Genomic DNA, 22,661 nt, shown 5'->3' with positions numbered 1-22,661 from the left:
CTTTTAATAAACAACGACTAGTTAACAGTTAATTTTCACAAAATCATAAACAACTAGTTTAAATTGCTAGGTTAACACAACTAGCTTATCAGTCAAAAATTTCAGTTAGTTAAATTAGCCAATAATTTCGACCAAATACTTATTTATGGCTTTTTGCTAAACCAATGTCGATCTATGTCTTTTTGCTCATGCCAACAACCATTTGCTAGACAAACCTATCTTATGGTGTTTGATATGGCTTTGTCTTTGACTTTTGCTTTGTTGATTCAGTAGTATTTCAAAATAGTTAATTTAATTAGTTGATTTTGAATACGTTATTAGGTGCAACTTATTTAAAAATAATATTTTCATAACAACATATTTTTTTACCAACTAATTTACCAAACACTAGTTTTAGGGTTTCCATCCAATCATCTATTTATGCTAAAATAAATTAAAATTATCCAATAAACTATTAAACCAAACCCAATCTTTGGTAAACTTTTTTTTCTGACAAAAGCTAGCTTGGGTCAAAATGAAAAACTATTTTTTTTTTATTACTTTTAGCTTATTAATTCACTAAATCTTTATACTAAAAAGCCAAATGAAAACATCGTAATTTATTTGAAAACAACAGATAACTCGAACCGTCGAACGCAAATGAAAAGCCATTCATACGGCTCATACTCCTTACCCAATCGAATAACACTAGATTTTAGAAGTAATAATAATAATGATTGGGAATAAATCGAACGAGGACAGGGGTGGATCCAAATGGAAGAAGGAAAAAAAGAAGAGAGTGCTAGTGACATTTGACATTGATGGAACCTTGATTCGAACCACTGGCCCCACTTCTAACAATCTTCATCACCGAGCCTTTTCTCATGCTTTCCTCCAAGTCTTTGGAATCAAGGGTAACATCGATGTCATTCAGGTATTACACACTACTCATCATCTAATTTCATGGGTTTAATTTTTTTTTCCTAACTTCATTATAGGTGTAATTGGGATGCATTTAATTTACAAGTTTTACCCATCAAGGGTTAAGATATCTTGTTAATGAATTTTGTTTGTGGGTATCAATGTTTGATTCTCTTTTTGCTTATATTGCTCTAGATTCTGTTTGATTATTTATTCTCTGTTAGTTTTTTTAAAAAACTTCATTAAAGGTGTGATTGGGATTTGGGAAGCATTTCATTTTAAGTTTTACCCACCAAGATTTACACTTTATTGTGGCATCAATCTTGTTTTTGACTTGATTTGTGGGCATCTATGTTTTATCTTTGTTTGCTTATATTGTTCTAGATTCTTAAAAAAGTTTTTTTTTTTTTTTTGTACAAATGCTGGAATACCTTACAATCTGAAGATAACACTAAAGCCCCGTTTGCTTATCGGTAATTATTGGTGATTATGAGAATGATTTATAGTGTAAATTTTCATCATGTCATTCTCATGGTAATGAAAGTTTGTTCACATAAAAGTTTTTTTATTCACAATTTTCCATTATGGCTTTTGATACCACATTTTCAAATGGTTATGCATTGGAATGAATTTTGTAAAGAAAATGAGATTGTTGAAGGAGGATTGCATGGACATTAAATTTGTCAAAGGCTTGAACAGTTTAACACATTGAAATTCAATAAAGAATGGTGAAATGCCATTGATCATGTTTATGGTCACTTTACTTTGGTACTTCATTTCCAATTCTTTTTAATGGAGTGTAGAGTTAGCATTTGTTGATTTTTCTTTGTTGGACCGCAATGAAGTTGATCATTTAATTTCTTTTGCTGATTTTTTTGCTCTAAATTTGCTGTTGAAGATGCATAATAGCCTCCCTATGATTTATTAGAGGTTTAAATTTCACTTTACATACTTATATATCAAGTTAATGTGTTTGAGGTAGGACTTAGGAGTCTTACTAGAGTTATTGAAGGGAATGATGATGGTATCGAGTTTGAATTCCGTGTCATCAAGTTGAATTAGAATCATTTTGGTATTTCATGGAATACCGATGTTCTTTTGCAGCATCATGGTTCAACTGATCCAGCAGTCCTCGTGAACACGCTTTTGCACTATGGGATACCTTCTGAGGTTAGTAATTTATTAGCCTTCTGTCATCTTTTTTTGCTTTTACTCCTCAATTTCCTCTTTACGAATCACAATTCACAACAATATATATGATATTTCATAAGTGAAATTTGGAACTTATTGGAATGTAATGGTTAGAAATTAGAAGTTAGATTTCAGAGTTAAGGCAATATTTGAGTGGCACCATTGCAATTGGGGCTACGAAACAATTTATATGATATTTCATAATTTGGTGAGACTTTTCCATTTGGTTTATAAGGACTATGCCATCTTCACCTTAGAGTACATCTTTGGTTTCCCAATCGCTTCATGTATCTGGATTTTCTATATCTTTGATTGTGTTACTGAATCGAAACTGAAGTTCAATGTACTTTATGTTTATGCATTTCGTCAGTTGGTGCTGGGAAATGCTACATATCATATCTTTTAAGTGCTAATTGGTCTCATGGAAGATAAGTTCAGGCATGGAAATTAAGATTGTCTCCTTATTTGTAATTTTTAGGACTAAATGGTAATAATTCAGGGTTTTTTTTTTTATCCATAATCAAGTATTTCCACTCATAATACACAATGATTTCTATTTAGAAACTCTCCACTGATATTCTAGTTTTTTGGCTCTCAATCCTCTCTCTCTTTTGTGTTGAATGATGCTAATGGTTATTTATACCTCAAGAATTAAGCCACATTTAATCATCAAAAACACACAAATAAGGAAGTGTACTCGTTCGAGCATGAGGTTTTGTGAAGTGCTCGTTCGAGCATTTAAGGCACGAATGGGTAGAATGCCTGTGGAAATGATAGTGAATGGCTGAATGCTCACCTGAGAATGAAGATGTTTTCCCAAGCATGATATATGCTTGCTCGAACCAATGCTTGTAATACGCTCGCACAATTAATTCTTCCCTCCAGCTCACAGAGACATGCTGCCACAGCTGCTTGTCTGAGCCATTCAGCCATTCACTGCTCAGTTGTTTGCTACAGCCATAACCAAGTGCTTGAAGCTGTGTGCTTAAGCATCCTACAAAGTTAACCTAGTATTCTTGGTCCATGCAACCACAAGCTCACACGCAATAACCACAACATCAAGCACATCAACACGCAACACGCAACCCGCAACACTATACATACCCAATCTCTATATCAACACCAAATACTTAATTGAGTCACAACTCAACAGTAATATTCTGTGAATGGCCGACCTATCACATAGATTCGGCTTGGAACTGTGTTTCTCTTGCCGGGGGTTGGAAGTGGACGTTTGAATACAAGGGAGATGATAATTTTGAGTTTTGGCTTTTCTTCAGAGTGTTTGGACTTTAGACCATTCTTAAAGTGACATCTCTTGATAAATTTTTTTATCCTGATTTCCAGATGGTTATTTATAACACGGTTCTTAATTCTAATGTAATGTTTTCACTTTACAAACTTGTCACTTGTACTTGTAGATAAGGTTTCTTATTCTTTTTCTTTTGTTATGAAGGCTGCTAATGAAAAGCTCTCTGTTCTGAAGTCAAAGATGATTGAATTTGCAAAGGATCATGCCAAAGATATCAAAGAGGGTCTTGAAGTGCTTCCTGGAGTTGAACCTCTTCTTCAAGCTTTGTCATCAAAGGATAATGTATTTATTGGACTGGCAAGTCTGCTTATATACATGCTCTTTCTTTATATCCTACACAATTTCATATATCTACTTTTTGTAACCTTAAAACTCTTCCCAAAATATATTTTTTCTTCTTACATCTCATGATATTTCTGCTTGAATATTCAGGTGGGAGAATTATTTTAGAATTTACAATTTAGACTTGGAGATTTATGTCTTAGTTTTGAAATTAAACATGGACCTGAACCTGAACATAAGCTATTTGATTCAACAACACCGTCTATTTAATTGATACGAGAAATTAGGACACATCTTGGTAAATTTTCTTAAACCTATCATTGGCTTTTTTCAGTCAACATGTAAATTTTCAGACGCATCTTGCTAAAGAGGTCCTTATTATCTAGCTATGTTCGAATCAAGCTAGTCGGAATTGTTGTAAAAATGGTTTTTGAGAATGTTCAATTTGTTCAACTTTGATCAAGTGTGCACTGGGCTTCTTTTTTTCTTGTCTTTAACCTTTAATTGCATTCTCAGGTTACTGGAAACTTAGAAGACATTGCTTGGATGAAGATGAAAGGCTTGGGTATTGAGGAATATTTCAGTGTTCCGCATATTGGAGGGTTTGTTGAGAAAACCATTATTCTATAACTTGTCATATTTTTTTTTTCAGTATTCGTACATGTAACTAATGATGACCCTTTTCCTCAGATTCGGGAGCGATCACATCGATAGAGGTCATCTTGTCAGAATTGCTGCAGAAAGAGCTGAAAAGCTTTTTCCTGGGAATTTCGATTTGCGAGTGCATGTTGGAGACACTGTATGTAGAAATTATTTTTGTTCCGAAATCTTTGCTTTATCAAAATATTTTCTTTCTGTTTGCTTCTTTGCTTTCTAGACTCTAGTCGATTCTTGATGGAGCAAAAGATTTATAGTTCTTTTGTTTCTAATTGTAATGAATTATAGTAAAATGACTCATTAAATCAACGTGTACTTTTTGTTTATGTGAAGTTGTTGATGATGTTTTCTTTAAAGAGTCGATTAGAATTCGGAAACAACCTATCTGTTATTACACAAATAAGGTTGCAATATTATGTAATTCTGACCCACCGAATCCAGCTTAGGTGGAAGACTAGATAGGAGTCACTTAGTAGTATTGGGATGATGGAATGTTGTTGTTTACTTCTTTGCTTTCATAACATCCTTGTTCTTTTACAGCCAAATGATATTCAAGCGGCTGAATCTGGGGGAGCTTTAGCAGTAGGAGTTTGCACTGGCATCTTTAAGAAGGAAGAGCTGGAGCAAGCCAGTATTGGAGGCGCTGTCATTCTCCCAAGTCTCGCTGTTTGTGAGAGCTTTTTAAATTTGCTGAACCTTTAATGTGGTTCCCTAATTATGCAGTATACATGATATTTTAGACATTATGATTCTTACAATGTAATTGATCTCTTGTAACCTTTTTAATCATATGCTTAAATGGAGGTACAATTTGTGATTGCTATATTCTTTACCTCAAAATCTCAAATTAAAAGATCAAATGTAGCAATCTCAGTAGGACAAAGGAATAATCCTTTTATTCTCTTTCCTTTTCTATTGTTTGAACTTTGAATATGCCGAATTGAAATTTGAAAAGACAGTACGTATGAAAATATAGTGGGAGAACTCAGCTGATGCAAATATGCAATAGCTTGAGAGTGGAGTAGTTGTAACATCACCATCAATGTTTTGTTAAATTATAAGTTAGGGGACAAAGTTTCCCATTTGCTAATTTACAAGGAAAAAAAATAATGAAGTTCATTGACTTCTAATTGTATTAGCTACTCTAGCTTCTTTGTACTATATCTAATTTGAGTACTTATCCATTCCCTTTGGTTGAAGCACAAGAGGCTAGCTTGAACTGTGGACAAATCCTGTGCCCTTCAATACAAGAGTATATCGTAGAGTATATTGTATAAAGATATTAACAAGCTTATGGAGTGTGCACAGAAGATGAAGCAAGGCAATCAGGAAGTAAAGAGAATGCTGGTTACATTCGACATTGACGGAACTTTAATGCAAAGAAGTGGCTCCAAGTTTGACCATCTCCATCAAGCCTTCTCCCATGCCTTATTCGAAGTCTTCGGCATCCATGGTACTATCGATGTTATTCAGGTGCTTCATTCAAGATCTAATTTTCTATTCGATATAGTCTTATGAGTTAATATCTTAAAGGTGCAAGTCAAGGTGCCATCATGCTAAGTCTTACGTGCGTCTTGTTAGTTTTTTCTTTTGAATTTGATTGTAGTTCACTATGATCTGTTGTAAAATGTTACTTTAATTTATAAAATAAACAATAAAATAAAGTTACAAGTTTGTAGTAGAAAACAAATTACATATGATAATCAAGAACTATGCTTATGTACACCACTGAGAACCGATCTTCAATCCGAACAAAGTAACAAGAAGATTTTGTTTAAACTTGATATTAATTCTAGGCGAGATGCTCTTTCTTAAAACACCACATTTCCTCCCTACTACGGTGCTTGGGAATAAATCGGAAATATGTTCTGAGATACAAAGAATTACACGAATTCTAGCACACGGAATCTAGAATGATGTAAGTGAAACTTAAACGGAAGAAGATACGGAAAATTACAGTCGAGTATTGCAAGTTCTCTATGTAAAGTGCTAGAGAAGAAAAGAAATCAGAAATTGTATGTAGAAAATACCACACAAGCCTTCTATATGCTTACATCATTTCACGAAGCAACATGTTACTCGATGAAACACAAGATTTATTCACGAACTCATGTCGTCTTTCAATCAATACATCCTAATATATCTGGTTAATATAACCATATTTAACCGTTGATAGTTACATTAAAACTAACAGAACGGATAAACTAACTTTGCAAAGAAAAACCCGCGAAACTCGCGGGCCGCAACCTGCTGCTCCCACAAAACAATAGCTTTTTCTTGATTTCTCGCGATCCGCAACTTGCTGCACGATCTGTGAATACTACTTTTTACTCAAAACAGAAACTTTGCAACCTTGGGATATATTCAAATTAATTTATTTAAATTAATTATTTAATTTAATTAATTATAATTTCCGATGATCATTATACGCTCTAAATGACAACATGATCAAGATAGAATGATGAACTGTAGGATCGGAGTTTGAATAATGAATGTTATGTTAGTTGTTTTTGCTTACAGCTTTTAGTTATGTCATAGTTCCCGTTTATTCAATTAGTGATTGATAACATCTTATTGTTTCGTTTACTACAGCCTCATGGTTTGACTGATCCCGCAATCCTCATTAACACGCTTGTCCACTATGGTGTTTCATCCGAGGTTGGTAGCTTTCTGGTATTGTGCTTCTTTTTTTTGTTTTCAACGCAATTTCTATAGCACATTATTTTTATGTCATTTTCTTGTGTTGTATCAAGCTAGGTTGCGACTGAAAAACTCCCAATTTTGATGTTGAAAATGACTGAATATGCAAAGGCTAACGCTAAAGACATTGGAGAGGGTCTTGAAGTTCTTCCGGGTGTTGAATCTCTTCTTCAGGCTTTGTCATCAATGGATAATTTACTCATTGGATTGGTGAGTATGCATGTGACAAGCTAGCTCACTGCTAGCTTGATTTCTTTTCAAAATGACTTTTGATAGCTATTCTTGTTTGATTGTAGTCCGACTTAGCCGGTACCTACGTTACGTTGTCTTTTCTTTATAGCTCTTGTTTGTACCCTATCACCATGTCTAATTAACACTCTGGCATAAGTAGAACACGTGTACACTTTAGTTCGGGCGAACAAAATGATGAAATTTTTTCATAAAATAGTCGAGTTGGACAGTTGGACTCTACCTGTGTGACTCAAGTGCTCAATTTCCGGCATCAAAGGCTAATGCTGTTTTTATCTTACCTATATTTAGGTCACTGGTAATTTGGAAGAGATTGCATGGATCAAATTGGACGCGTTGGGTATCAAGAAATATTTTAGTGTTCCGCATATTGGAGGGTCAGTATTCAAAACTTCCATCCTTTCTAGCTTACTTATTTCAATTAAGAAACGAAACTCAGTTATGGGATTTACCGATTCACTAATAAAAATTGATTCGCAGATTTGGGAGTGATCATATTGATCGAGCTCACCTTGTCAAAATCGCAGCACGAAGAGCTGAAAAGCTCTATCCCGGGAAATTTGATTTTCGAGTGCACATTGGAGACACAGTAAGTGAAAATTATTCTCGCGTCTTAATTCCTAAAGCTATGTTTCTTGTATGAGCTGATTTACGTGGACATTTGTCTGCAGCCGAATGATATTAAGGCAGCCGAATCAGGAGGTGCTTTGGCTGTAGGAGTTTGCACAGGCAATTTCGGGAAAGATGAGTTGAAGCAAGTCAGCAATGGAGGTGCCATTATTCTTCAAAATCTTTGTGATGCTAAACTCTTTTTTAACTTGCTTGGCATTTGAATGATTTTGGTACATCATACAATAATTGTTCCATGTTTACAGTCATGTTACATTTGAATAGAGATTTCATTTATTTTCTCGCCAACTAAAACAGATCAGACATTAAAAACACACTATTACCCAAGAATAGGAAGCTACAGAATTTAGATGTAGGCAACTTTACCCGTGTTATAGATGTTTCCGGTTGACTTTTGATGACAACAAGAGGCACAAAGGGAAAAAAAAAAAAAAAAAAAGAACATGGGAAATTATCAAATCATGAAATCTATATTATTTTCTCCTAATTGGCTAATTGTTGACCAGTAAATGTACTTTATTATGTACTGTTTCTGAGTACTTCTTCAACCAATATTGGAAGAAGGTCAGAAAGCTGAAAACTAATTAAATGACTAAGCCCTTGTTGTTAAACAACATTATCGCTTGATAAGTAGTATTAGCATTAGATTAAGTAATTATTATAGATCCAGAAAGGGGCATCTGGATTATCCTTGGGTAAGCTTTGAATATAAAGGTAAAATCTTGACAGTTCCTCCCTTGAAACTGTCTCTGCATCTATCACTTCAGATTCACTTGTCAGAACCCACAAATCCTCTGACTTTACTCTTCTTAATCCTCCTCTGCAAAAGGGGCATGATGCTGACCTTGTATTCCTACAATTATTACAAAATATTATCCACTTGTTCATTAAAACTCAAAAAATAAAAATAAAAGGGAATGAAGCATTTTCAATAAGACAGACTGGTTAATATTTACTTTTGTTTTATTGGGTTTTTGGCCTATATTTCCTCTAATAAATAGCCTCACAAGTCACAGCCAATAACTAAATTTTACCAAATGATTGACTTAAATAGTTGGCTTAAGCTTGCGGGGTGTTTGGCAAAATGGCTTATTAAGCAGTTTTAGCTTATTTTGATATAAATAGAGGGTTGAGTGGTCAAACCAAGCAATGCTAATGTTTGGTAAACTAGCTGATTAAAATAGCTTGTTGATATGAATAAGATGTTTTGAACAAGCTGCTCATAGTAGCAGGTTTAATATCAGCTGGTCAAACCAGTTAATAAAATGAGCTGGTGAAATCAACCACTGTAATCAGCTATCAGCAGTTTGCCAAACACCCCATGCATATCAACTAATACATCTAGTTAGTTAGACCAACTAATAACTTCGGCCAACATCTATTAGACAAACAGTCCGAGTGACTACTAAGTTTGCACGGTCACCCACACTCTAAACTTGTATTGGAAATATTCACGGGATGATGATAAGGTTGATGTACACTTACCAGTTGCGGTAACAATTGATGCACATTGCATGACAACAACTAGGCAAGACCATTTTGGTAGTTGGAACCAAACATATCCCACATTCTTCCTCTCTTTCTTGATCAATACTTCTACCATGCCCTAATAATTGCTCCTTCTCATCACTTTGACTGGTCAAAGTAACACTACTTTCTTGCTCCACCAAGTCATTGTGAAGCCGTTTTAGAGATGGAAGTATAATAGCTGCCAATTTTGATTGTCGTACAAACCAAGTTAGCTATACTTATTAATGCAGGACCACATGATGTATAAAATCCTATTCCAAGATGAGCAAAATATTCAAATTTCTTGGATGATGTTTTATATTTTCAACACATATTAAATCAACTAAATACTAAATAGTAAGCGGGGGACCTTGGCCTGCAAGTCAAATGGGCTAAAGTTATAATTTTAACAAATAACTGGAGTTAAGATTTGAATTATTAACCTCTAGTTCAAAACTTGTATTTGTAACCGCTAATCTACGTCTTTTTGTTGTAATGTTCTGCTATTATATAATACATGGAATTTTTCGAGCGATACCCTCAGTAGGAGAGTACGTAATTTGTTGAGAGAAAAAATCTTTAGAACTAAATATGATTTTGAATGTCTTTAAGAACGATATTTTATTACGTCAATATCATTATGTGGTGTTGTGTTGAGGAAAATCATTAAATGATGTTCTTATTATAATGTGGATAGTGATGTAGTACATACCATAAAATTCTCTAACTGTTGCCTTACTCCCTAGTGTAGACATGTGTGTTCTTCCATCTTGATACACCTATTTTGACAATTTCAATAATTTTAAATGTCAAATTAGCTTCACAATTAATTATATGGTTGGGACTTGGAAAAATATATTCATGTTCAATGGTGTGTTCTTATTGCAACCAATTTCAACTAATTATCCAAAAGATATATTCTTTCGCTTCATTTACATTTTTATCTTTAATATCAAATAAATAAAATATAAAAATTAAATGAGACAGATAAAGTACACAACTAAAAAACCCAACCTACCTCATATATTAGAATGTGGAATAGATTGAAGTAAGATGGGAAAAAGCAGGAACAAGAACCATCAAACCATTGGAGCAAGAGGAAAAACAAAGGAGAAAGTTGATTATAATCCAATTTCATATGAAGGCAAGCACCCCCTTTTGGTTTTGGAATTGCAGCTACCCTGAAAATAAGAATTTTCAAATAAGAAAAATCCCAAATAAATACTTCTATGATCTCCATAACCCACTTTTCGTAACTAAATTGATTTAAGCATGGTGTTCCCTTGCTAGCATGTGTGTACATATACGCGTGTAAGGCGCCCTCACACGCGTATATACCTCTGCCAGCTAGTTTGGTTTAGTATTTTAGCTAGCTTGTTTGTTAGAAATTAATTGTTGATGGTTGGCTGGTTAGTAAAAGAAACGTTAGATAAAAAATCAAAACCATTGAAAAAGCTACTCGGAGTTGAGGTATAACTTACAAGGCATTAGCATGTTGTATATCAGCTTCAAGCTCCTTGAGCAAATCCTTGTATGAAGACTTGCCTAGTTGATAATACACCATTTCCATTATCCTCTTTCACACTCTTAAGAAGAAACACAATATATTTCTCTTTTCTATAAATACACAATAAAGTTTGTGTTTTTTTGGGAGAAATTAAAGAAAGCACAATCTATAATTGGTTGATGATAAAATAGTGGGAGTTTTTATATATGTAATTGTGTTTTTTAAGGTACAAAAGTATGATTTGTGCTTCTCATTATCTTCTAGTGTTTTGGAATATATGGTTCTTTTTGGACAAATAGATTCTAAGTTGGTATAAATAATTGTTTTAGTTGTTGGTTGGTGATCTTTTTATATGGTCTATACAAGTTGTTGAATTAATATTAGTTAGACCCTTTCTCCTCATAATTGTTTGTAATTGTATGACTTTAGAGACCTTATTCGTTTTCCTTTGTTGATAAATTAATCAAACATTCATATTGTCATAGAACGACGTTATATTTTACAAGTCTGTTTGATAAATAGTTATTGACTATTATTTTTGGTTGAAGTTGTTAGCTGATTCGATTAATTATTTTTATATGAAATAGCGCCTTTTATATGATACTCTATTTTGCTGACATGTATGAAAAAACGTAATTTCTGAAAAAAAAAAAAGAAATAACTAAATTTTGAAATAGAAAAACATCTTATATATATTTCCATATACTTTAATAATTATTATTTATTGGCAAAAAATGTTGTTTTCTGCGACATGGGGAAGGTTTCTAGGAGGAACTTAGCAATTGGCCAACCAACCCTATTTGATTATTTCAATTAAATTCATTATTTTGCTTATATTGTTTGTTTGTTGTTGGGAAATATTTCTAGGAGAATATATGGTTTATGTATTCTTGTTGTGTTTCCCATCGTTGGATATTTTTGTTTTAATCATCAAACTGATCATTTTCGCCCAACCATCAATAGAATGTGAAATTTTAGATGTTAACAATCTTTTGCAGAAAAAAAATTCAATAATAATTGTAGTAATAAGTTAATAACGACAATAATAACAACAATAATAATATTTATTGAGAATCATAAATTGGTACAGTGGTTAAATGCTTTCGCGATTGATTAATTTTCCATTCCTCTTTTAGCATATTTTTTCGCTTTAATTTTGATTAAAAATAATATTTAAATAAAATTGGGTGGAATTTATTTTTGAATAATTTATTAATTACATTGTTTACTGATAGAAAAAGGTTATTTCTATCCACTTGTAGCTTGGTCTATTAATAATATAATTAATATGGTATACTATAATGGTTACGCTGAGATAAGGCAAAACCTTTCGGCCATTCAGAAAATAATAAAATAAAATGTATGTAACCTTTTTGATTTTATTGATTTATTATTGTTTGAAATCTGAGTCATTTATCGAGTTCCCTAATGTTGTTGATTTTGTCTTCTATTTTTCTTAAAAATAATGGTTTATCATTTGGGAAGTACTTTTGAAATCATATTACGAATAACACATCTACATATTTAATTTTTAAAGTGTGACCGCTTTTACAAAGTCAAAATGGATTGAATTGAAATGATTTTGAAAAACTTATGGAAGGAATAAGGATATTCATAAGTGCACCTATTTGTATTTATTCACAAAATTTACGCTTCTTTATAACAGTCGTTAGTAATTTTATGTTTATTTTGGAAAATTTATACTACTTTACTCATTTTGATTATTTATATTGATTTTGAGTGATTTTAATTTTTTAAGTATAATTCTTATGATTTTAATAATGATTGACCACATTAAGGTGATTAAGTTAGCCTTTCATATAAAAGGCTTTAGAAAAACCTAATTTTAATATACAAGATTTCTTTTAAGTTTTTCTTTTTAACATTTTTATATTCCTGTTATTTATTTACAGTACTTTCATTGCTATTAGATTTAATTTCAATAAAATTAGCATTTTTATGTTTAATTGTTCTTCATTTTGTCTCATCTGATTATTGGCGACTTAGACTACAGTTAATAGAATATTAAATATGAATTAACATAATTTTTTACCTCTAGTTTATAGTTGTGGTTTAAAAGATAAAACATACTTTATGAATCTCTCAAGAAATGTTAAAATATTTGAGCAAATTCTCTTTTGGTTACAACTAATCGAAAACATAGTTTAATTTATTTTTGAACCGAATTATAATACTCTTAATATATGAGTTCACTTCCCCAATTAAATATTTGTCTTATAATAAAACTGTCTTATTTAAGAATTTTATGTTAAATCTTTTAGAAGATAGGACGATGATGATCCTCCTAAAACAGCTTTCAATGCCATCTCTTTCAATGCCTTATCCCTCATTCTCATATCCTGAGCTTCTTCACCATCTTTTACCCTTTTCATTGCCCTTAGAATTGGTTATTTGCCAATAAGGGTAAGCTTATTTCCCCATACTAGGGTACACTTTTACTAGTTGGGCTATATAATTCATGCATAAGGTGCGTGTCATCGAGAAATCGTCTCATACTAGAATTTGATTAATTCCTCATTATAAAATTACTCTGGTTATTGTGGCATTTAACCGTAGTTACACTTGAAATTACCATGAAAACATGCTTAAATTTGGAGTAAAATCCAGCTAAAGAGTTAATAACTAGGAAATTTAAATTCAAAAAATTTCATTAGCATATTAAAATTATCATAGAAAAATTCGATATATGCGTCTTTTTTTTAAAGGACTTTAGAACCAGTATGTTAATATATGCTCGAAAACGTTCTAGCGAGTATGTTAATATTTTCTTTTTGGAATACTGATAGGTAAGATTGGATCTCAAAATCTTGCCAAAAAAAGATAATACTTGTTCAAAATAAGACAAGACTTGATTCTCGGTGACTAGCAAGTATATGTAAATACTTGATACTAGCACAAATAGCATCTTTGCCATGATAATAATTAACAAATAACTAATTACGAGTAATTTCGTATGTGATGGAGTTGACAAATTTAGGCTTTGTGGATAACACACTTGATAAAGTCCCATGACCAACTTATCACAAACACGATCTTCTTGTAGAAGTTGCTGTTTTGATGACCTTTAGCTCTGAACTGGAAATGGTTTCTTTCTATCGAACAAAAAAAAATAAAATATAATATCTCACTATGAATTTAAATCACTTGATTTTACTCTTCAAATGAAAGTATGCACATTATTTTAGAATCGACCAAGTCATCCATTTAAGACTTTTATGGCAAATAATAAGGAACAAAAGAGTACTAATAAGCCAACAGCCTATTACGAAGCTGGATCAAATGCACATTGCACACGTACCTCAACAATTCAACATCTAAGCAAGCTACCTCCATATTCCGTTACGAGCCAAGAATCCCTAATTTCATATTAATAACAATTGGTTAAGTGGAAATGTGGAATAAACAAAATGTAAAGAAGGATCGATTAGCAATATCTAAATAAAAAAATGAAAAAGATATACATGCTCTATGGCAATTGGCAAGTAACAAAAATAGGTCGTTTGGATATATAATGACCTTTTTATATAGAATTTTGAGATTAGCATTATGCAAAATCCCGTTAACTAACCTATGACTTAATATCATAGAATAACTAAGGTCTTATATATGCTCTAAAAAATACTAAAATTATTATGATAAAGTAAATATTTTCTAACAATGCACACAGTGATGTCCACAATTTAGCGAAGTGTGTTGTAACACCGCAAAATTTGGCTTCCACGATATCACGACCATCACACGCTACCGTGATAACATTGTGAACTTTTTGTCTGCTCTATAGTAATAAAGCAACTATTATACACATGATAAAGGATCGATAATTTTTTTTTTTTGGATCAATAAAATTCAGATTAGTGAATGAAAATATGTTAGATACTTAGATTACTTATAAACTGTGGATAGAGAGCAAGAGAGAGATGAGCTTGATACAAACCTCATATGTCGAGATGTCTCGGGCCAAGTTTCAACGCGACTCCCACAAATCATCAATTGCTTACTTGAAAAATCTCGAGGAAGGGGCCTAAAACAGAAATTAAATTACAGGATGTAATTGGGGAGTTATAAAAAGTAAAAACAATAAAAGTACAAGAACAATATGCAAAAAAGAACTAAGGTTGGGAGTACTCCACAAAGTACATGTAAATGTAAGAAACCAAGTATAAATTTCCAGAAAAGAACATCCATAGAATGAAATAGTAATTCACTCACCTGATCTCAATATGGGGGATATGTTGAATCTTTGGCCAATCTTCCCCGTAAGGTTCTTTGCACTTTTCTCCTAGCTCTGCTGTACACTCACGAATCTCGAGTCTCTGAAGTAAAATAAGGCTTTGAATTGATCCGGGAAGCGACTTTAGGGAAATGCATTGATAAATGGACAATGAGCGAAGGGAGGATAAGCAATTCATCCAATCTGGGAGAGCTTGCAAATTATGACACCGCCAAAGTTGGAGGGTTTGGAGAGAGGTCAGGTACTGTATCCCCCTAGGCAGTCTCCTTATATCTTCATGGTCATCAAAACGAAGAGTATGTAGGCTCTGGTTCAGTGATTTCCAAATCATTCCTTCACCATCGTCATCGTCGTCGTCATTGTACTTGCGCTCTACACCATAATAACTAGGTTCCTCAAAAATAAATTCAAGTAATTCCAGAGAGGTGAGATGCTCCAGCCCTAACCCTGCAAGACTTGAGTGCCTTTTTGTGAAGAACCAATCATAGATTGTAAGTTTTTGTAGAGAAGAAGCGTGGTTTTGGAATACCTCCCCAACTTCTGACGTTATTCCTACATCTTTAAAACTTACTGCAAGTGCAGTAAGGCACGGGGATCGTATTGATTTCAAACAGCCCACGTTATTGTCCAAAATATCTACAATCTTCAATTTAACCTCATCCTCTTCTTTATCCTTGAGGTTTTTCAATATCTGCAAATTCTTATGGTTCCCTGACAATGTGAGTTCTTCTAGGCTTGGACAAGAAGGAAATGACGTCAGATTACAACAACAGGTGATTTTCAATTTGGAAAGGCGGGGGAATCTATATTTTCTCCTCAAGACATCATCAGCATCAACCAAACCCTCCCCCCTCCACCATCCTTTCAATCTTATGAAGAGACTAAGCTCAAGAGATTCAAGGTTCGGAAAAAATGTCATTGATTCTGCTGCTTCTGCATTGGTGCCACCACTGTTTGCATCCTCCATATACTCCAACTTTCTCAAATTAGACAATGTCAATGATTTCAGATGAGGTAATTTACTCAGTAATGGCATCTGCTCCAACTCTGGACAGTTATCTAGTTGAATGTCAACAAGATGTGAAAGAGTTATTGCCCAATTATTATCTTCCGTTCCCCACCTTGGAATTTTCTTACCAAAGTACCCCTTCAAGCTGAACCCCTTGACATTTGAATGTGGCTCCAACTTTTTCATCACTACTTCAGAGTCAACACACCGTCGATCAAATGTGATTTCAACTGCAGTGAGATGTTTCATAGTCTTCAGATACCCTTCCTCCCTATCATTCATTCCTTCCACACCACTGTAGTTTGCATTAATTTTTATGTGGATCTTGCCTTCTATGTTGGTAAACGCTAATAGGTCTTTGAGCTCCCCATAACCTACCACAAAGATTGGTAACACTCTAAGACTAGTCAATTTATTCATACCTGAAGGCATAACACTTAGACCACACCATCGTAAATCTAAGTGCCTAAGTTGTACTAGTTTGCTAAAATGTTCTGGTAATTGTCTCAAATTTATGCAATTGATTAAGATCAATGTCTCCAGATTATGTAACTCAGTAATCGAATTAGGAAGCACCTTCAGCTCTTTTTTGTTAGACAAGTCAAGATACCTCAAATGCAGTAGCTTCCCTATAGAATGCAACAAACTCATGTCACCAAACTGAGAATTTCTCAAGTCCAACCTCCTAAGGCATTTGTAGCTATCTATTTCTTTAATCATTACAGGCTTATTATGATGCATATCTATAAATGAACGGATCTTGCTATTAGAGCAGCTCTCTATATATTTGTCACCAAAGTAATATACATGACGTATTCTATCTCCCAAGTTTGTCATAGAACTCACCATACAAATCTCTTCCCTTGATACTTCTTGAGCAACATCATGCATTAAATCATGCATTTTAAACCACTCGATTTCACCAAATTTATTCTTCACCGTATCTTGAAAAAAACATCTACGCAACAAAATAGAAAAATACTCCTTTGCAGCATCTTCTCTACTTTGACCCCTATCAAAAGGAACAATGTAGCCTTGTGCCATCCAACCACTAATCACCATATCCTTATTAAATGGAAAGTCCTTAGGAAATAATGAACAGTAAGTAAAGCAATTCTTCAAAGAGGAAGCAAGGTTATGGTAACTAAGCTTTAATATAAACATAATATCATTATCACCATTACCAATTCCAGCCAACCCGCTCTCTTCAAATGATCTCCACTTATGTATGCCTTGTCCATACAAAAGACTTCCTACAACCTTTATTGCAAGAGGATTACTACAACATCTTTCAACAATCTTCTCCCCGATCCTTACTAATTCATCATCAATCTTCTTGTCAGTCCCAACTAATTTATCTACTTGTTCTAGCCCTCCCTTAAAAGCTGCTACTTTAAACAATTGCCAGGAACTCTCAGGAGAAAGACCACCTAGGTTATAAATACATGTATCACCTATGATTTTTGCTGTGTTTTTTGAGCGTGTTGTAACGATAACCCTGCTTCCTACCCCACCTAACAATAAGAATCTTCGCAATTCAAGCCACTTATTTAGATGCTCATTCCACAAATCATCGAGAACAAGCAAATATTTACGTCCTCTGAAATATTTCTGGAATTCATTTTGTACTTTTTCCAGTTCATCAGAGCCACATGCGATATTATTCTTTCTACTAGTAACTAGTGCAAGAATCTTCCAAAGGACTGTTTTCACATCCAAACTCTTCCCATCTTGGTCCGAGACACAAACCCATAGCCTCAAATCTGGAAACGCTTTTTCAACCATTCCATCAATAAATACAAGTTGGGCAAGAGCTGTTTTTCCTAACCCTCCCACTCCAACTATAGTTAAGAACTGAACATCATCAACCTTAGGATCTAGTAACATATCTATGACCGCCATCTTATCATTTTCCCTCCCAATGATCTCCTTGGCATCAACATAAGAACATGTTTCCTCCCTCCTCCTAATAATAGGTTTGTAATCGACACTAAACCCATATCTATTGTTAGCGACAATACAATCCAAGGTCTTCCTAATTTCCTTAACTTGGCGAGACATCCTATACGCTACCCCCACTTGGTTCTTAGAAGAAAAGAAAGAACTAACCGTTCCAAAGAACTTGCCATGCTTGGTATCTGGTCGAACTTTCTTCAGCTCAGCTAGGGTGAGGAACTCGTCAAACAAATCATCAGCATCATAGACTGCATCCTTGAGCTTTCCAATATAGCCTTGTTCTTCATTGGTGAGCTCTCTCTTGGACTCCGCATCAAGAAGCACTCTCCTGATGCTAGAGATGGTTTCTTCGAGACTTTCAAGTTCAGATTTGTATCCCCAGCGTCGCAAAATCTCTTGAATGACAGCAGACCCAATACCTTCAATGAGCTTACCAGCAACGGAGACAAGCACATCGGCCATTGGGTTATTTGGGAGAGGGAGAGGAGAAAGAAATGGAAAACAGAAAATGGTTCAAAGGAGAGATAAACTATTGACTTCTGAGTAATTTGGTGAGGTGGATGGACTAAAACTACATGTTTTTATAAGCATTAGTGTAAAATTTCTTATTGCTTTTAAAATTGTGCGATTTCTATGTAGCTTCCTTCGAAATTGTATAATAAGCTTTCAAGAAAATGTCAAACATACAACTCAACCTCTATGGTACTTCCAAATTTCTCATCTCAATTCTAAACTGTTGACATTTAGCACCAAGTTTTTCTTTGAAAATTTCTACTCTTCCCTCCCTTTCCTTTTCCTATATTGCAAGAATCGAAGTTCTAGGTTTTGGTGTATTGTGTAGCAAAATAAAGGGATATCTTTCAACCAGAAGCACATCAAAGGTAGCACATTTTGTGCCTACAAACTGTTCAACCCATATGTCAGAAAAAATGACAATTACACCGTCCTAAAGTTCGACCCACATGTTCTCATATTGGTGAACAAAACATGTTTAGTAGAGTGAAATGACCTTAATACTAACCTGATAATTTTATCAATAAATTGCTGTTTCTAATTTCATTACAAAAACTACTAACGATTATTACCATTAATAGTTATCGACTTACAGCATTTCATTCACGTTGTATATAAAATATTGACAGGAAATCAACTGAACCGAAAATACTGAGAAATGTACCTGATTCGATTACCTGATGAACAGTTTCAAGCTAGCAAAGAAATGAATCTGAAGATAAGAAAATGGGAAAGCAATTAATAAGAAGTTTTATGCTCCTGCTCCATTATCACATTTGAAACCCTCAACAACAATTTACAATGAGCAACTTTAATTTTGATATCAACACGAAATTGTTAATTTCGAATTAACAGATACCGGAGAAAAAATTCGCAGTTAAGGATGATACCGGCGGTGGAGGTAACGAAGCAGGAGAGGAATTCCGGTAGTCGGAAAGTCGAAACATTTAGAAGCTGCTAACATTGAAATTGATCTCATAAGATAAAAAAAAATAAAAACAATATAAAAGGAAGATATATAAATAAAATTAAAAATTACCTAAAATACACGGATCAATATATCACAAATTCACACTATGGGCACAAAAATTATTGAAAAGTTTATCCAGAATAATTCAATTTATTTACGATTTTGCTACAATAATCACAACTATAGAATAACAATAAATAATTCCTTTTATTGTTTCACTTAACTCGTGTTGTTGTTTGGCTTTTGTTCACCGGTTGCATTAGGTAAAAATTGACCGTTGTCTTCTACTTTCTTCTTCCTCCTAAAATGCTCTGTATCTCCATTGAAGCAACCAGCAGCAGTTCCTTCAAGTTCAAGACTTTTCTTTTTTTTGTTTTACATCAATCTCATTCCTTTTTCCTGACATGAAGAGCATCACTTATTTCCATTCTTCTTCAAGTAGGAGTTCAATTGCAAGGTAAACCCCAAGATGTAATCACGGTGTTCTTGCTAAATTATAAACTACAAGCACTTAAGAGCTTTTAATTTCCAAAAGCTCATAAGTGTTGGAATAACTAGTGACATTACATCAAATGACTACACATTCTTCATTGATTTGTTGCCGATGTTTGAGTTGAGATAATTGGCTTTCTTTTCTTAGTGTACCCCTTCCTCGTTTACACTGTCAAACAAGAAAAACATTTAGTTTTAGGTTGATACTAAATGATATAGATGTATAAATGTATTCATATTTATGTTCAATCATTAGTTGACTTACTTGACCACCTCTTTCTTTACTGCGGCTACCAATCGCAGAACCACATCTACTTCCTTGTCCTGTTTGAATCCTTCTCCCACCTCTTCCTATTATTGCAGTGCATTAAGTATAATAAGCATTTTGTATATCAAGCAGTAGTAGTGTACATTAAGTATAACAAGCTTTAATGGTATTGTTTAAAGGAGATGGAAGAGGTCAACGAAACGAAAGAGAATGGGTTTTAAGGAGAGAAGATACAAGTTATTTAGGAGGTTTTGTTTAATGGTAAATTACTTGAATGTTTAATGGTAAATTGAAAAAAATTATTACCTACTAAATCCGGCAGTGAGTAATTAAACAACAGTACGGGTTAAGTGAAACAATAAATGGGATTATTTATGGTTGATCGATAGTTAAGATTATTGTAAGAAAATCGTGAATAAGTTGGATTATTCTGGGTAAATTTTCCTAAATTATTTGATGCAATTATGTACTCCTTATTTCCTAAATCCCCGCTTTTTGTCTTATTTAAGATTAACTACTTTTGTGAGATACTGTCTTTTAAAAAGACGACTTCAAAACAACAAGCTCACATCTTTAAATTAGGCTATTTAGCTCATATGTTTAATGCATCTCTAGAAGAGACCGTTTGTCACAACAATTCATATTAAAATTTAAGATATTAAGATTTAATTAAAATTTTCAAATATACTTAATTAAACTTCTCATTTATTTTTTATAACTTTAACAAAATTCAAGCTATAAGTTATAAAAAAAAACTTTTAAAATTAGTGAAAATTCATCAATAATATGTGAAAAGTAAAGTCGTGCATGCTAATGTTTTTTTTTAAACTCCATAATTTTATATTATGTTTCGCTATAAATACAGTAGTCCTAGATCATTTGTAAGCATGTCAAGAGTCTTCTTATTCCTTAGACTATTTTCCTCATTAGCTCGTCTCCTCCTCATCAAACCTCCATTATAATTCTTTAAGATTGTGTTTGTCCCTTACATATAATATTAATACTATCCTAATTAGATATAGTAAATGTAACCTTAATTTGATGAATCACCTTAAATCTTAAGTTATTAGTTACTTAGCTTATATTGATATTCGTATTTTATCGTATACTTGCATTTTTTTTTTATCTTCATACACACTATAAACAACTATCTAAACTCCAAGCTTGATCTTTAGTGAGTTGGAAATAGATCGAGTCTTTTCTCGGTCAAAAAATAAGTGTCACTTTTCTAAAAAGGTTATAAATTCAATTTTCAATTAACCTTTCATTTTGCCGGCTTACTTTACATTACAAAACAATGAACAACTATTACGAAATTTTACTACTAATTTAACTATTTGTTCCATAGTGGTTTATGGAATTTGGATCAAAATCTATTTTATTCTTTACCTTGATTTTCTGTCTCTTTTGATCTCCTCTTTTGCCACTCGTTTTTATATGAATTATTTTTCTATATATATTCAAAAGTAATTTGCTAAGTTAAATAAATATCATCAATATTAAATAACTAAACTAAAAGTTTAAGCTAACGATTAATTCTTCATATTATATTATATACTCTAATACGCCCCTACAAAAGACCAGTGGCGGATCTAGGGTTTAGAGTCCCCTAGAGTACCAACGAATGAACGAAATTAGCTAGTGTGAGCAGCAAATAGCATCTTTGTAAAACAGTCTTTCAAACCAGGAAAAAGGTTTAATAGCAAGTAAGAGAAGAGGGAGCTGGCAGGGGTAGTCAACTATTCACTTGAGATTCATATTGATCAATTAAAAAAGTCAACCATAGTTTTTTGTTATTCAGCCAAATCTTGACTTCACCTAAAACATAGCATTCATAAAATGAATTAAGCAACAAACTCAAATCTATCCACCCCAAACCAAGACTTACGACTTTGGATTTTCAGTCTAGCTTCACAATAATTCACGTGAGATTCTAACCAAATACCTAAAAACATAATCTGCAACTCCCGCTTCTAATTTCTAAAGAATCCATGCTCTTCTATTAATCTGTGTACTTGGTGTGCTATTTAGTTTAAATAGCCTGAATGAACATCAGGTTATGGGACACAATGATTTCGTAATATTAACAATCAAATTTAGATGGCATTGTTATTACATACCAAAAAACACTTATATGCAATAAGAATCAAAATTAAGAATAAAGATTAGAACAACAAGATTAAGAATTTAAGATTAAAGATTAGCACATAAAGATTAAGATTAAGAGTGAAAATACCTAAAAAAAGTCAAAGTTTTGAACATAA

The 22,661-nt window shown here is 33.1% G+C and overlaps 4 protein-coding genes across 12 annotated transcripts; 2 read left to right on the top strand and 2 right to left on the bottom strand.

The window, feature by feature from the left end:
- Positions 1-584: 584 nt before the first annotated feature.
- LOC130807223 (uncharacterized) lies at positions 585-5,810 on the top strand. 2 transcript variants are annotated; one of them, XM_057672363.1, is made up of 7 exons: positions 585-913; positions 2,005-2,070; positions 3,548-3,700; positions 4,202-4,287; positions 4,376-4,484; positions 4,883-5,012; positions 5,543-5,810. In XM_057672363.1, exons 1-7 carry the CDS (start codon positions 713-715, stop codon positions 5,617-5,619), a joined length of 822 nt encoding a protein of 273 aa, XP_057528346.1. In that variant the 5' UTR covers positions 585-712; the 3' UTR covers positions 5,620-5,810. The 2 variants fall into 2 exon arrangements, with proteins under 2 accessions (XP_057528346.1, XP_057528347.1); XM_057672364.1 differs by having other exon boundaries at positions 628-913; positions 3,548-3,685; positions 5,543-5,762.
- LOC130807226 (uncharacterized) lies at positions 5,754-8,126 on the top strand. Its single transcript, XM_057672367.1, has 6 exons — positions 5,754-5,815; positions 6,935-7,000; positions 7,096-7,252; positions 7,583-7,668; positions 7,772-7,880; positions 7,963-8,126. The coding sequence occupies exons 3-6, from the start codon at positions 7,127-7,129 to the stop codon at positions 8,122-8,124; spliced, it is 483 nt and encodes a 160-aa protein (XP_057528350.1). The 5' UTR covers positions 5,754-5,815; positions 6,935-7,000; positions 7,096-7,126; the 3' UTR covers positions 8,125-8,126.
- A 61-nt stretch (positions 8,127-8,187) lies between these two features.
- Positions 8,188-11,531, bottom strand: LOC130807224 (E3 ubiquitin-protein ligase AIRP2-like). Of its 2 annotated transcripts, XM_057672366.1 has the most exons (5): positions 10,912-11,442; positions 10,449-10,611; positions 10,143-10,209; positions 9,407-9,629; positions 8,194-8,774 (listed from the first exon to the last, which is right to left on the bottom strand). In XM_057672366.1, the coding sequence occupies exons 1-5, from the start codon at positions 10,998-11,000 to the stop codon at positions 8,564-8,566; spliced, it is 753 nt and encodes a 250-aa protein (XP_057528349.1). In that variant the 5' UTR covers positions 11,001-11,442; the 3' UTR covers positions 8,194-8,563. The 2 variants fall into 2 exon arrangements, with proteins under 2 accessions (XP_057528348.1, XP_057528349.1); XM_057672365.1 differs by having other exon boundaries at positions 8,188-8,774; positions 10,449-11,531.
- Positions 11,532-13,788: 2,257 nt separating this feature from the next.
- LOC130807222 (putative disease resistance protein RGA1) lies at positions 13,789-20,634 on the bottom strand. Of its 7 annotated transcripts, none has more exons than XM_057672359.1 (7): positions 20,395-20,634; positions 19,862-20,298; positions 19,558-19,621; positions 15,168-19,379; positions 14,893-14,979; positions 14,257-14,314; positions 13,789-14,050 (listed from the first exon to the last, which is right to left on the bottom strand). In XM_057672359.1, exons 4-6 carry the CDS (start codon positions 18,614-18,616, stop codon positions 14,266-14,268), a joined length of 3,585 nt encoding a protein of 1,194 aa, XP_057528342.1. In that variant the 5' UTR covers positions 18,617-19,379; positions 19,558-19,621; positions 19,862-20,298; positions 20,395-20,634; the 3' UTR covers positions 13,789-14,050; positions 14,257-14,265. The 7 variants fall into 7 exon arrangements, with proteins under 7 accessions (XP_057528342.1, XP_057528345.1, XP_057528341.1 ...); XM_057672362.1 differs by having other exon boundaries at positions 13,789-14,314; positions 15,168-19,058; positions 19,332-19,379; positions 19,707-20,298; positions 20,395-20,599; XM_057672358.1 differs by having other exon boundaries at positions 13,789-14,314.
- Between the last annotated feature and the right edge of the window lie 2,027 nt (positions 20,635-22,661).

Source organism: Amaranthus tricolor, chromosome 3, assembly GCF_026212465.1.
Source record: "Amaranthus tricolor cultivar Red isolate AtriRed21 chromosome 3, ASM2621246v1, whole genome shotgun sequence".
NCBI lineage: Eukaryota > Viridiplantae > Streptophyta > Magnoliopsida > Caryophyllales > Amaranthaceae > Amaranthus > Amaranthus tricolor.
This window is presented reverse-complemented; position numbering and strand designations above follow the sequence as displayed.